At 44.9% G+C, this 15332-nt stretch overlaps 1 protein-coding gene across 1 annotated transcript in view; it reads right to left on the reverse strand.

The window, feature by feature from the left end:
• The window catches only part of CDS2 (CDP-diacylglycerol synthase 2), a 103688-nt gene extending 88673 nt beyond the window's left edge, over positions 1-15015 (reverse strand). Inside the window, exon 1 of the mRNA XM_040345910.1 lies at positions 14812-15015. Coding sequence (XP_040201844.1) covers positions 14812-14859 — 48 coding nt within the window. The 5' untranslated portion in view covers positions 14860-15015. The remainder of the gene's footprint in view (positions 1-14811) is intronic.
• Positions 15016-15332: the final 317 nt, after the last annotated feature.

Raw genomic sequence — 15332 nt, forward strand, 5'->3', positions numbered from 1 at the left:
CGACGTTCGGCTTCTTTCGGCTACGAGTGACGCGATGGATGCGACCGTCAGAAGCCTCTCGGAAGACTGTCAATCAAGAAGGAACGCCCGCTCCCGAAGACCCATACCCGGAAGCGACGGAGAAGATGCATCTCGAAAACGGGTAAGTACTGCTCATATTTTAAAACAAATAGCCGATTCCCCTAGACAAAACGAGCATGAAGCTAAGGGGAAAATAGAAAAAAAAAAGAATTGGGTGAACTCCCGCTTTAAGTATGGCCATCGTTCCCGCGTGGAAATTTGAAAAATTTGCGTTGTTTGTGCAACTCGTCCGTGAATGGGGCTGGACGTAATTTACGTCCACGTCAAAACCAATACGTCCTTGCGGCGTATTAGGAGCAATGCACACTGGGAGGTCTCCACGGACGGCGCATGTGCCGTTCGTGATAAACTTCAATCATGTCGGGTCACAGTACATTTACATAAAACACGCCCCCCTGATCCAAATTTGAATTAGGCGGGCTTACGCCGGCCGATTTACACTACGCCGCCGCAACTTACGGAGCAAGTGCTTTGAGAATACAGCACTTGCCCGTCTAAGTTGCGGCAGCGTAATGTAAATCGGATACGTTACGCCGCCGCAGAGATACGCAGAACTACGAGAATCTGGCCCAATATTTTTTACTTTCTGCTATAAAACAATCAAACCAATTAAAAAAAGAAAAATAAAATCTCTAAAAAATTTGGCCAAAATGTATTCTGGTCTTTGGTAAAAAAAAAAAAAAAAAATCCCCAATAAATGTATATTGGTTTGCGTGAAAGTTATAGCCTCTACAACTATGGTATACATACTGGAATTGTATTGTAATATACTTGTAAAGGGACTGTGATAGCGCAGCGAACAATCTGTCACTGACATGGGGGGGGGGGGGGGGGGGGGATAACTGCTACTGACATTATTACAGTGATCAGTGCCAATAAAATGCAATGTACTAAGAACACTGGGCAGGAAGGGGTTAACATCTAGGGCAATCAAGGGGTTAAATATGTGCCCCACCAGTGTTTGTACTGTGTGCCGCTTTTACTGAGAATCTAGTGGTTTTCATTCCCTGCTTAGGAAATAATGAGATCCCCTGTCACCGTACACAGCTCTGTGTGGTTTACACTCACCGCTCATCAACAGCAGTCAACCATTGGCTGGGACCCGGTGATCTGTACGCGCCGTGACAAATCACAGCATGGTTGGGCGTGCGCCCTCTACCCAGAAAAGCAGAATCACACGCACGATTCTGCGCAGCCAGCCCACACTTTAGCAGTAAAGCTACAGTGCGCAGTCAGCAAGCAATTATTAGCAAAACAGCCAGGAAATTAGCATTCTCAAAACAAAACTTCAGCAATGGCTGCCTCCGTTATTTTGTTATTTTTTAATGACAGATATCTCTCTCTAACCAAAATGGCGAGCTTTTGCGGTGAAGCTGTAGAAAATGAATGGGAAAAACATTTTCGTTTGTCACTTATAGAGCTTTAGAATTTTGTCCTCTACACCAAGGGTTGTAAACCCCCAGGCTGTGGCCGGCATGAGACACGTGGGTGGCCGGCATAAGAGAGCCAGGCGGGCGGCATGAGACAGCCAAGCAGCCGTAATATGAGACCTGGGTGGAAGGAAGAAGCGAGTGGGCAAGCGGAGATGACATCATCTCTCTCCGCCCCCCCCCCCCCACATCACTGATCCTCCGCCCTCACAGCCGGTGACATGTCATCCTCAGGGTCGGAGGTGCGGCGGGGAGCAGAGAGATGACATCATCTCTCACTGCCCACCCCACATCACCGCTCTCCTGCCTTCATGCGGAACCCAGCGCTGCACAGAGGCATGCCTCTGTGCTAAATGGACCAGTGCTGCCACCAATGCAGTGGTGGCAGGTGTCATGGCAAGTGACATTCCGCATCTGGTGGCAGGTGACATGGCAAATGACAATCCACCTCGTGGCAGGCGTGGCAAATGACAATCCACATCTGGTGGCAGGCAGCCTGGCAAGTGACAATCCACATTTGGTGGCAGGTGACAAGTGACACGCTCAGGGCTCCCACTGATTCTGCATTATGACTAGTTGAACTTTTTCATTCATGTAATAATACAAACAATGCGCTTCAATCACACTGACACCATATCAAGCACGGTGCCGTGATGATTGAAGTACACTAGCCATTGCCCGCAAAAAATTGTTTACTCCCCTGCGTAACAGGAGTTTCCCTTTAAAAGTATAAATAAGGCAAAACCTGCCAGTCCCCAAGGGATTCCCTTAATTTTCAGGGATTTCCTCCCACGTCCTTTTTGGCTATGGGACAGGAAGTGAAGGGAAATCTCCACATTGGGACACAGATGGCGACTAACAATCTGACAGGGGTTAAAGAGGTAAACTAAAGTAAAGTCGGATGGATTTTTCCTCTGCAAATTAAAAAGGCATAATGTGCTAGTATGCATGTCATACTAGCACATTATGTTAAACTTACCTGAAAAGGTGCACTTACCAGCGCCGTCCCCGCTGCAGGCCACATCCATCTTCTCCCGTCTTCCTTCCAGGGCCACGAACTCCGGCTGTGTGACTGGCCAGAGACACGTGACGCGCAGGAGCTGCCGGTCATGGCACACGCTCCTGAAGAAATGGCATTGGCGCAGTAAACAGTGAATATCTCCTAAACAGGGCATGTTTAGGAGACATTTACAGTACCTATATGTAAGCCTGGCATAAGGCTCACCTATAGGTACAAATGTTACAGGGAGGTTTACAACTTCTTTAACCACTTAACACCCGCCCGGCGGAATACTCTATTGTTCTGACAGGACGTCATATGACGTCCTGTCATTTAAAGCCGCTAGGGCGCACTCTCACCTGTCACGTTACTGGGAACACAATGCACCCGCGATTGCCCAGTAACTGAGCAGGACCGTGGATCTCTGTGTGTAAACATAGAGATCCACGTCCTGTCAGGGAGAGGAGACCGATGCTGTGTCCCTTGTACATAGGGACACAGATCGGTCACCTCCCCCAGTCACCCCCCTCCCCCTACAGTTAGAACACTGACTAGGCTATATATTTAACCCCTTCCCCGCCCCCTAGTGGTTAACCCCTTACCTGCCAGTCACATTTATACAGTAAATCAATGCATATTTATAGCACTGTTCACTGTATAAATGTCAATGGTCCCAAAAGTGTCTGATGTGTCCGCTATAATGTCGCAGTCCCAAAGAAAAAAAACAAAAAAAAAAAAAAATCATAATTATGTCCCCTATTTTGTAGGCAATATAACTTTTGCGCAAACCAGTCACTATACGGTTATTGCGTTTTTTGTTTTTTTTTTACCAAAAATATGTAGAAGAATACGTATTGGCCTAAACTGAGATAAAAAAATGTATTTTATTTTTTAAATGGGATATTTATTATAGCAAAAAGAAAAAAATATTGTGTTTTTTTTTTTTTCAAAATTTACGCTCTTTTTTTGTTTATAGCCCAAAAAATAAAAAACGCACAGGCGATCAAATACCACCAAAAGAAAGCTCTATTTGTGGGAAAAAAAAGGACGTCAATTTTGTTTGGGAGCCACGTCGCACGACCGCAATTGTCAGTTAAAGCGACGCAGTGCTGGAAGCTAAAATTTGGTCTGGGCAGGAAGGGGGTATATGTGCACAGTAGGCAAGTGGTTAAATCCTCCCTTGCTCTATCTATAATGTAAAGGAAAAAGGAGGGGGGTGTACCTCTAGTTCTACATTGTTTCCATGAACTACACGGATAATGGCAAACAAGCTAAAAGAGTTGTATGCAGTTTGATATACACAGGTCTAAAATCCCAGGATGTAGGTGTGCGGAGAACAGCATTTCTGGGTGGATAATTGGCCCCGGAACATAAAGGAATTCTTATGAATGGTTCTACCCACAATCCCAACATGAGAATAGCAGCCTTATTTGTTGGTTGTGATGGAAGTGACACATTGTAGATACTTTCTGCTAGAAGAACATTGTACTGTGATTTTAGACTGAACTAACCATGAATAAAACCCAGACAGCCAACACGGAGGGTCAGCAAATAAAGGGAACCAAACAAACCAGGCCAACTTTGGAAACTGCTATTCATCATGTCTTGTCAGCAGCAAGATCATCATCAATAAAGCAGCCAATCAGCGCTACCAGGATTTAGTTAGCGGTCATTTTTTGGTTGACAGAGCACGGGGGGAGGGGGAGCACTGTCATAGGATTTCAATAGGTTCCCCCTAATGGAACAAAATAAATAAGATAAACACGGCTGAGCCAATGTTCTTGTTAAAGCTGCATGACTATGTGATGATGAAGTAACAAAGTCTGATCACAAGACTAGTTCAGGACAACATTCACGCTGTGTGTGTGTGTGTGTGTGTGTGTGTGTGTGTGTGTGTGTGTGTGTGTGTGTGTGTGTGTGTGTGTGTGTGTGTGTGTGTGTGTGTGTGTGTGTGTGTGTATGTATGTATGTATGTATGTATGTATGTATGTATGTATGTATATCTAGTAGTATTGTGTCCTCATCACACCCCCGAGTTCCGAGGACACCGATGAGCCTCTACCGAGTTCAAGACCACATTCCAGTGTTGCCAACCTACCAGATTGAAATTTACTGCCGCGACACGAAATTTACTGGCGCAGCCATGTTTTTACTGGCATTTCACAAAGGTTACTAAATTACATTTTAAGTGCAAATTTCAGTATTTAGGCTACAAGCAAGTACGCTAGGCAAATAGCAATATGATTTAAGGGAGATATTAAGGTAAAAAAAAATAAAACATATATTTTTGTTATTTTCGATATAATAAGGGCAAGGGCATCCCCCTCTGCCACCAACACCCCCTGCCTTCACCCCCTTCTGCAGTGCCACAATCTCCCCCTGCCTCCAATCTCCCCAGGCCCCCTGCCTCCATCCCCCTCTGCAGTGCCACCAACAACCCCTGTCTCCATCCCCCACCCTCTGCGGTGCCACCATCCCCCTCTGCAGTGCCACCAACACCCCCTGCCTCCAATCTCCCCCTGCCTCCATCCCCCTCTGCGGTGACACCGCAGCCACCATCACCCCGTGCCTCCACCCCCCTCTGCGGTGACACAGCAGCCACCATCACCCCGTGCCTCCATCCCCCTTCTGCAGTGACACCGCAGCCACCATCACCCTCTGCGGTGACACCGCAGCCACCATCACCTCCTGCCTCCAATCTCCATGCGCAGTTCCAAGCCGAACGGATCTCAGCTATTTTTACTGGCACATTCCCGCAACCACAGACATTTACGAACGAATGAAAATAACAAACGAGACTTTACAGTCACTTTAATGAATTTTAATGCATACAAACACAATGACATGCCCAATTTTTGGTAAAATATATAGGATGGTGTTGCACTCAGTAAATACATATCAAACATGTATGCATGCGAGACCAACACCTGTGTTCGCCTTTGAGTTCGAGCATGGGGGGGGGGGACAGGGGGGGGGACGGGGGTGCTTTAAAAAATAATAATATATATATATATATATATATATAATCAAATATAATAATAATAATTTATTTTTACACGGTTTCTTAAATGTTTTATTGCTGTTACAAGGAATTTAAACATGCCTTGTGACAGCAACAGGCAGAGACAGGTACTCTTTATCATCACATCCCTGGGGAATGAGGATACAGAGGAGCTTCTACTGAGGCATTCACTCCTCTGTATTACAATAATCTAGTGGTATCGGGTCCCCCCCTCATCACATCCCTGGGGACTGAAGACACAGATGATCCTCTGCTGAGAGCGGGTGGCGGGCGGCTCTCACATTAGGACATGGTTGCTCGGAATGGTAGAAGATGCCAAGGAGTTAATGATGTATTTTACAAAATAGCAACAAGTCTGTGCAAAAGGAACAGCCCTAAAACAATCCCTGGAAGTGAGCGGCACCTCAGTTTGGATAACATCTTCTCTGTCAACAACTTGTAATAACAATATGACCAAAGGAAAGAGGGAATTCTTATACATCCGAGTTGTATTTACTAAGAGAGGTAACCACAGATAAAGGATGACAGTAACTACAAGCAACAGCTGAAATGCAATACACAGTAACAAAATCGGATTTTCAGGTAACGCTAGGTTCACACCTATGCATTTTTGTGGGCCGCGTTTGCGGAGGCATGGCAGCCCATTCAAATGAATTGGGTGATGTCCCTGTTTTTCTGAAAAAGGGGGGGGGGGGGGGCGAGATGCATGCACCTCATCAAAAATGAGGCTGCAGGGGGAAAAAAAACGCATGACCTTTTTTGACCATGCGATTCCCCTGTGGTTCCCGCACCTGCAAACACATTGCAGGCTGAGATGCGTGAGGTGTTATTCAGAATGAATGAAGCCTGAGCATCTCCTTAGGCACCATACACACAACCGGATCTGTCCGCTGGAACTGGTCCAACGGACCAGTTTCAGCAGGCAGATCCGGTCGTGTGTAGGCCCGACCGGACATGTAGGCCCGACCGGACACGTGTTCGGTCGTCTGTACAGATTCACCAGACACGTCCGACCAACCGCCATCCCTCGCTTTCGTCGTACTGATTCGACGCATGCGTGGAAGCTTTGAACTTCCAGGGCCACCCACGTCGGCGCGGCCACCTCCCCGCGTATTGTTTATGCGCGGATTTCTGTCTGATGGTGTGTACAACCATCAGACAGAAATCTCCGGGCGGACATGTCCGCTGAAAACGGTCCGGCGGACCGTTTTCAGCGGACTTTCAGTCCATGTGTATGAGGCCCAAGTGTAGCCCATTTTCCCTGTGGATGGTTGTGGGAATTGCCGCGATACCCGCACACATAGGTGTGAACCTAGTGCAAGGGGACATCCCTGGACTATAGTATTCAGGTAGTCGTGTCTCATACATATCACTAACTAGCTGAATACCCGGCGTTGCCCGGTCTTCCTATCTTAACCTTTTGGGGAGGAAAATCATAGTAATATAAATATACCCATCTTTTATATAAGGGTGTAGGTAAGGGTTAATTTAACTGTCATATATTTTTATTTGGCATATAAGTAATATGTGTACCAGGTATTATTGAAATATCTCCAGGCGTACAGAAGTTATGTGGGAACATACATTTCCCATTGATTTGCATGGGACTTTAAACAAAAACCCCGACCCTCACAAATGGGGGTAGTTAAGGGATAAATTAACTATCCTATAGTTTAAGTGGACATATAAGTAACATGTGACCAAGTGTTATCGAAATATGTACAGCCGTTTGGAAGTTATGAAGTAACATGTATTTCCCATAGAGTTGAATGGGACTTTAAAGAAAAACCCCGACCATGGCAAATGGGGGTGGGTAAGGGTTAAACCACCTATCTTATGCTTGTTGCTGACATATAAGTAACATGTGTGCCAAGTTTCATGTTAATATCTTTAGCCGTTTGGACGTGATGCTGGAACATACATACATACATACATACACTGAGTTTTATATAGATAGATACAGGCTCATCTCCCATCACATACACACTGGGCCTCATTTACTAAAGTAGGAGACCAGGGGAGGGAGGGGGATGGTAGACGGGATAAATTGATGAGGGAAAACTATAAGGTTATGACGTGTGGAGAATGTGCAATATTTTGTAAAAGAAATATTAAGAATGTAACCTGTTTTTTTTTATACAATGAAAATAATTTAATAAAGAGAATTAAATCAAAAAAGGACACCAGACAGAGAAGGTGAAGTTGAATTTGCTTCAATCAACCAATCCTGTGATAGAAAAAAGAAATAAAAAAATCTGTGTTTTTTTAGCTTGCATGCGTCTGAAAGTAAACCCAAACTCACTCAATTTACTAACATTCACTAATCAAAGTAAAGAGGACTCCTTTAGTAGATCAGCCTGTAGAATATGAGGATTGGTCCGTGTTAATGATGTACACAGTGATCACATTTCCACCAATCAGCCATAACACTATGACCACCCATCACCCATTGAAGGATGGACTCCACTAGACCTCTGAAGGTATTCTGTGGTATCTGGCACCAAGCCTGTCAGTAGCAGATCCTTCAAGTCCTGCAAGTTGCGAGGTGAGGCCTTAACGGATCGGACTTGTTCTTCCAGTACATCCCACAGGTGCTCGATGGATTGAGATCTGGAGGCCAAGTCAACACCTCAAACTCATTGTTGTGTTCCCTAAACCATTCTTCAATTGATCAGACCAGGCCACCTTCTTCCATTGCTGTATTGTCCAGTCCTGATGCTCGCATGCCCATTGTAGGCACTATTGGCTGTGGATATGGGTCAGCATGGCCACCCTGACCAGTCTGGGGCTATACACAAGAAACTGTGACGCATTGTGTGTTCTAAAACCTTTTTATCAAAACCGGCATCATCTTTTTCTGCAATTTGAGCTACAGTAGCTTTTCTAAGGCCTGATTCACACCTAGGCATTTTTAGTGCTTTTTGCAGATTTGCGCAACAGAGCGTGTTCCATAGGAAACCATGTTTAATGGACTGTGGTGCAAATCTGCGAAAAGCACTTAAACTGCATAGGTGTGAATCCAGCCTAAAAGATCGGACTACAGGGCCAGCCTTTGCTCCTCAATGAGCCTTGGCTATCCATGACCTTGTCACAGTTTTCCTTCCTAATCAGTCCTGACCTTTGCAGACCATAAACATCCCACAAGAGCCGCAGTTCTGGAGCTGCTCTGACTCTTTACAATCTGGCCCTTGTCAAAGTCACTCAAATACTTACACTTTCCCATCTTTTCTACTTTTGACACATCAACTTCAGGGACAACATGTTCACTTGCTGCCTAAATGTATCCCACTCACTTTCAGGTGCCATTGTAACAATAAAATAATCAAGGCTATTCACTTTACCTATCAGAGGTCATAATGTTCTGGGTGATCAGTGTACATCACGGATATCTCATTCTCTATTGCAGTTGGGAAGGTTTAGTGTATATTAAGCAATCACCACCCCATGCCCTCTTGGTGGGCACTGAACCTTTAAGGCTACATTCACATCGCTGCACAGGGGTGCCCACCGGTGACGATTAGTAGATTCTAAATCCAAGCGCTTCCGGCACACACTGTGTGTGAATAGTAGCTGTCAGATTTCTCCTCTGTACTAATAATGGCTGGCAGTGCCACCGCTGTTCACGTGTTACCGCCCAAATACAGCCTCTAACCGACCTGGGACACAGACACTAGGGGGAGATTTACTAAAATTGGAGGGTGTAAAATTTGGTGCAGCTCTGCATAGAAACCAATCAGCTTCCAGATTTTATTGTCAAAGCTTAAAGGGATTGTAAAGGTTCGTTTTTTATTTTGGAAATACCGTATATACTCGAGTATAAGCCGAGTTTTTCAGCACATTTATTTTGTGCTGAAAATGCCCCCCTCGGCTTATACTCGAGTCACCTTTTTGTGCCCGATCTCCCAGACTTTGGGGACCCGGTACCGGCCAAACTTGGTACACATGTAGCCCCACTCTTCCTCTACAAGTGTGCAAAGTTTGTTGTCTGGGGGACCTACGGCCGGGGAGCACCGATTTTTTAAAGCTGGGCACCCCTTCCATAGACTCCCATGTTAAATGGTAGTTTCTCTGGTAAATTTTTGCTGTGAAAATGACAATGGTCCCAAAAATGTGTCAAAATTGTCCGAAGTGTCCACCATAATGTCGCAGTCACGAAAAAAAAAAAAAAATCGCTGATCGCCGCCATTAGTAGTAAAAAATAAAAATGCAATAAAACTATCCCCTATTTTGTAAATGCTATAAATTTTGCGCAAACCAAGCGATAAACGCTTATTGCGATTTTTTTTTTCAAAAATAGGTAGAAGAATATGTATCGGCCTAAACTGAGGAAAGAAAATGTTTTTTTATAGATTTTTGGGGGATATTTATTATAGCAAAAAGTAAAAAATATTGCATTTTTTTCAAAACTGTCGCTCTATTTTTGTTTATAGCGCAAAAGATAAAAACCACAGCGGTGATCAAATACCACCAAAATAAAGCTCTATTTGTGGGGAAAAAAGAACTCCAAATTTGGTTTGGGAGCCACGTCGCACGACCGCGCAATTGTCAGTTAAAGCGACGCAGTGCCAAATCGCAAAAACTGTCCGGGTCCTTTAGCTGCCTAACGGTCCGGGTCTTAAATGGTTAAACAAAAACGAAAAAAAAAAAAAAGATTTTTTTTTTTTATTATTAATTATTCAAAACCCACCACGTTTGTTATAACATTTTGCAAACAGGTAATTTTTATCCTTCACTGATGTGCACTGAAGAGGCTGCACTGACGGGGACGGATAGGCTGCATTGATAATCAGTGTACATGTCTCTTTTAGAGAATCCGGTTATCGGCTCTCTTCTCCTCTCCCCATGCTGTCAGTATGAGGAAAGGAGAGCCAATAACTGGCTTCCATTTCCATCCATGAACAGCTATGATTGGACACAGCTGATTACATGGTAAAGGGCTGCCGATTGGCTCTTTACCTCAATGTGTGATCAGCAGTGTCCTCTGAACACTGCGATTACAGAGAGCGCCCAATCACGGGAGACCGTCATGACGGCCTCCAGATCCAGCCGTCCACTCCGTAGCCGTCATTTGGCTATAGCGCGGTCAGCAAGTGGTTATGTCCCGTAGGTTATGAGGTGGGGCCTTCATGGATCGGACTTGTTCTTCCAGCACATCCTACAGATGCTCAATTGGATTGAAGGAAGAAAAAATCCTGAACGGACGCACACCGCTGAAGGCATCTGTATTGATATCTTGTGTAGCAGGTGAAATCCAATATAGTCACTTCATGTTACAGAAAACGCCACTGACGCGTTTCACACCGTATGAAGGTGCTTAACCACTTAAGACCTGGACCTTTATGCAGGTAAAGGACCTGGCCATTTTTTGCGATTCGGCACTGCGTCGCTTTAACTGACAATTGCGCGGTCATGCGACGTGGGTCCGAAACAAAATTGGCGTCCTTTTTTTTCCCACAAATAGAGCTTTCTTTTGGTAGTATTTGATCACCTCTGTGGTTTTTATTTTTTGCGCTATAAACAAAAATGGAGCGACAATTTTGAAAAAAAATCAATACTTTTTACTTTTTGCTATAATAAATATCCCCCAAAAACATATATAAAACGTTTTTTTTCCTCAGTTTAGGCCAATACGGTGTGTTTTTTTGGTAAAAAAAAAATATAAATAAATAAAAAATAGAAAAATCACAATAAGCCTTTATCGATTGGTTTGCGCAAAATTTATAGCGTTTACAAAATAGGGGATCGTTATATTACATTTTTATTAATATTTTTTTTTTTTTTTTTTTTACTACTAATGGCGGCGATCAGCGATTTTTTTTCGTGACTGCGACATTATGGCGGACACTTCGGACATTTGTGACACATTTTTGGGACCATTGTCATTTTCACAGCAAAAAATGCTATAAAAATGCATTGTTTACTGTGAAAATGACAATTGCAGTTTGGGAGTTAACCACTAGGGGGCGCTGAAGGGGTTAAGTGTGACCTCATACGTGTGAAGTCATTGATTGCCTTTCCCTATATCAGTGAACAGCCGATCAATGACAGCGCCACAGTGAAGAACGGGGAAGCTGTGTTTACACACACCTCTCCCCGTTCTTCAGCTCCGGGGACCAATCGCGGGACTCCGGCGGCGATCGGGTAGGCGGGTCCAGCGGTCGTGGTCACGGAGCTTCGTCCTGGGTCGCGGGCCCGCGACCCACAGCTGGGCACTTAAAGAGGACGTACAGGTACGTGCTTGTGCCCAGCCGTGCCATTCTGCCGACGTATATGTGCAGGAGGCGGTCCTTAAGCTATGATTAAAGCGGTTCTCCACCCTAAAGTGGAGTCCCGCTGATCGGAACCCTCCCCCCCTCCGGTGTCACATTTGACACCTTTCAGGGGGGAGGGGGGTGCAGATACCTGTCTAAAGACAGGTATTTGCACCCACTTCTGGCCCGGCATTCACGGGCAAAAGACGGGCATTCCGTCACATCCCGTCGCCCCCCGTTGTGTGCTGGGAACACTCGGCTCCCAGCACACAGCGGGAGCCAATCGGCGGGCGCGGCGCGACTCGCGCATGCGCTGTAGGGAACCGGGCAGTGAAGCCGCAGCGCTTCACTTCCTGGTTCCCTCAGCGTGGATGGCGGGGGGGAGCAGCAGAGAGACGAGCGATCGCTCGTCCTCTGCTGCGATCGGCGCTGGACTCCAGGACAGGTAAGTGTCCTAATATTAAAAGTCAGCAGCTGCAGTATTTGTAGCTGCTGACTTTTAATATTTTTTTCCCATGGCACATCCGCTTTAAGCACCTTCATATGGTGTGAAACGCGTCAACCGCTTTTCCTGTAACATGAAGTGACTATATTGGATTCCATCTGCTACACAAGATATCAATAAAGATGCCTTCAGCGGTGTGCGGCCGTCCAGGATTTTTTCTTCCTTCCTAGTTCGTTGCAGAGCCAGCACCTGCAAGTTCCTAAAAGGGCGTGTGCTTTAGAGGACTGGGGCTTAGAGTGGCAATCCTTCTCAATTGGAATGAAAGCTGGAGAATTTGGAGGCCAAGTCAACACCTCAACCTGGTTTTTGTGTTCCTCAAACCATTTTTAGAATTAATCAGACCAGGTCACCTTCTTCATTGCTCCGTAGTGCAGTTCTGATGTTCATATTCCCAATGTAGGCACTTCTGGCTGTGGACACAGGTCAGTATGGACACCCTGGCGGCTCGGATATCTCATACACAACAAACTGTGTGTTCTGACACCTTTCTATCAGACACACAATACTACAAATAGTAATAATCCCAAAATAAACAAATTCAATGTCCTTACAGCGGAAACTTTTCTGTGAGAAACAGAAAAAATAAAGTTGTGCTATATAATTTGATAAAAAAAAAAAACAGAATAGTGTGCGATTTCCAAAGAAATGCCTCCACCTCATGAAATGGCCACTCACCAGCTCCTTATGACCTCCTATTATGGAAGGTCTTTCTTGTTGTGGCTATTATACCCAGCCAAGGGCTTTGTTCACCCAGAGGGATCAAGCTAAAGATCAACCGCCACTCAAGGGAGAACCCAATCATATAAGGACCCCAAAAAACATAAGGATTTGATGCTATGGAAGCCTTAACAATTTAATATACAAAAGGCTTCACTTACAAAAAGTATTATAAAACACGCATGAATAAGCCAGGTGGCTCAAATGTAGCAGCCCTTCCTTCCGGGAACCTGCACAAACACGGTGACGTCAACACGTCGCTCCTCCCTATGTGTTTCGTCACAAGATGACGTCATCCTGAGGCACCTTTCTATCAGATCTGGCATTAAAGGATCACTAAAGGAAATTTCTGTTTTAGCTAAATAGCTTCCTTTACCTTACTGCAGTACTGGTTTCATGTCCTCATTGTTCATTTTTGCTTTGAAGTAGCTGTAATTCTGCTGTGATCTCCACACTTCCTGCTTGTCTGGCTCCTTATGAAAAATCTCATGGCAGCTTTTCACGATGGTCTAACCTGTGTGTCTAAAACTCCTCAGAACCAATCAGATTCATTTTAAAAACAAAACACTGCCCTGGATTTGTTTGTTTTTGTTCTGTGGGTCTCTTTACTTCACAAAAACATGAAACCAGTTTAAAAACGAAAGTGAAACTACAGGCACATTATATGATTGAATTTAATCTATTTTTAATCATTTTTAAAAGGAATCAGTTAACTTTTATGTCTCTATACCCTGAAAACAGCCATTTCAGCAAAAAAAAAAAAAAAATGTTCCTTTAGTGCTCCTTTCACTTTTTTTAGCAATTTGAGCTACAGTAGCTCTTTTATACCAGGGGTAGGCAACCTCTGCCCTCCAGCTGTGGTAAAAACTACAAGTCCCATGAGACATTGCAAGACCCTGACAATCACAGGCATGACTTCTAGAGGCAGAGGCATGATGGGATTTGTAGTTTCACCACAGCTGTCGCCGATTTGCAGCTTTTCTTTTTTTGGACCACTTTCAGTCAGTCCTGACCACTGCAGACCAGGAACATCCCACAACAGCTGCAGTTTTAGAGTTGCTCTGTCGTCTAGCCATTACAATCTGGTCCTTGTCAAAATCCCTGATTTCCTTACACTTAACCATTTCTTATTCTTTCAACACATCAACTTCAGGGACAACATGTTCACTTGCTGCCTATTATATCTCACCCAATTTCAGAATCCATTGCCACCCAATAATCAATGTTATTCACTTTACCTGTCAGTGATCATGTTATGGCTGATCAGTGTATATGCCCATGGCTTTGGAATAGTGGTGATAATGATCTGGCTGATCGGGGAATTTATATATATATATATATATATATATATATATATATATATATATATATATATATATATATATATATATATATATATATATATATATATATATATATATATATATATATATATATACACACACACACATACACACACACATATACATATACATACACATACACATATGTAATAAGCAGCATTTACTTCTTTGCAGTGTCTATCAGACACAATGATAGATGTGATTGTGGAATCTCCATCACCATCCTGATTAATGACAATCAATGAATGAGCCTGCATTGGTTGGGGGGGGGGGGGGTAGTAGAATGGGAAATCCCTGCAGGCACTGTTGGTGATGGGAGAATAATATGGAAAAGCCCTGTCCTCCCCCCATGTATTGGATGATCCCAGCAGGCCCCGTCCCTCCCCCCGGTGCTATGATAGCGCAGACCATCATCTGTCCCCCTCATTGATCCGGGGAGTCCCCAGCACAGCCCCGCTCTACCTTCTCCTCCTCCGCCTCCCGGGCCAGCCTCTGCCTTATCTCGGTCATCCTGGTCCTGCGGAGAGATGGAGTCCTCAGCGATGCACGGCTCCGCTCTCAGTCACCAGCTGATTCCCCGATATTCCTCGGCCCCGTGACGTGCAGCTCCCCCGACCTCCTTTTCCAACTCTGGAGCAGGAGCGCGCCTGCCGAGCACCCGCACCGCCCTCCTCCTGCCCATTGGAGAAAGCTGCGGAGGAACAGCGCCCCCATTGGCCAGCGTGTACCCCGACAGCCCCGGGGAGCGCGCTCATACCTTCTCAAGCCCCGCCCGCCTGTTGCCATGACGTCATGGTTTCCTGCACTGCTTGCGGGAGGTGTGTAGGATGGAGAACACTGACATCACATACCTTCATTTTATGTTTTATATATATAAACAGTATATACAGAGCTGTCATGTCTTCTCTATATCTAAGGAGGGAGCTCATTAACCCTTTTTAGCGATTCGGCACGTGCCGTTTTAACTGACATTTGCGTGTTCG

Source organism: Rana temporaria, chromosome 3 (genome assembly GCF_905171775.1).
Source record: "Rana temporaria chromosome 3, aRanTem1.1, whole genome shotgun sequence".
Taxonomy (NCBI): domain Eukaryota; kingdom Metazoa; phylum Chordata; class Amphibia; order Anura; family Ranidae; genus Rana; species Rana temporaria.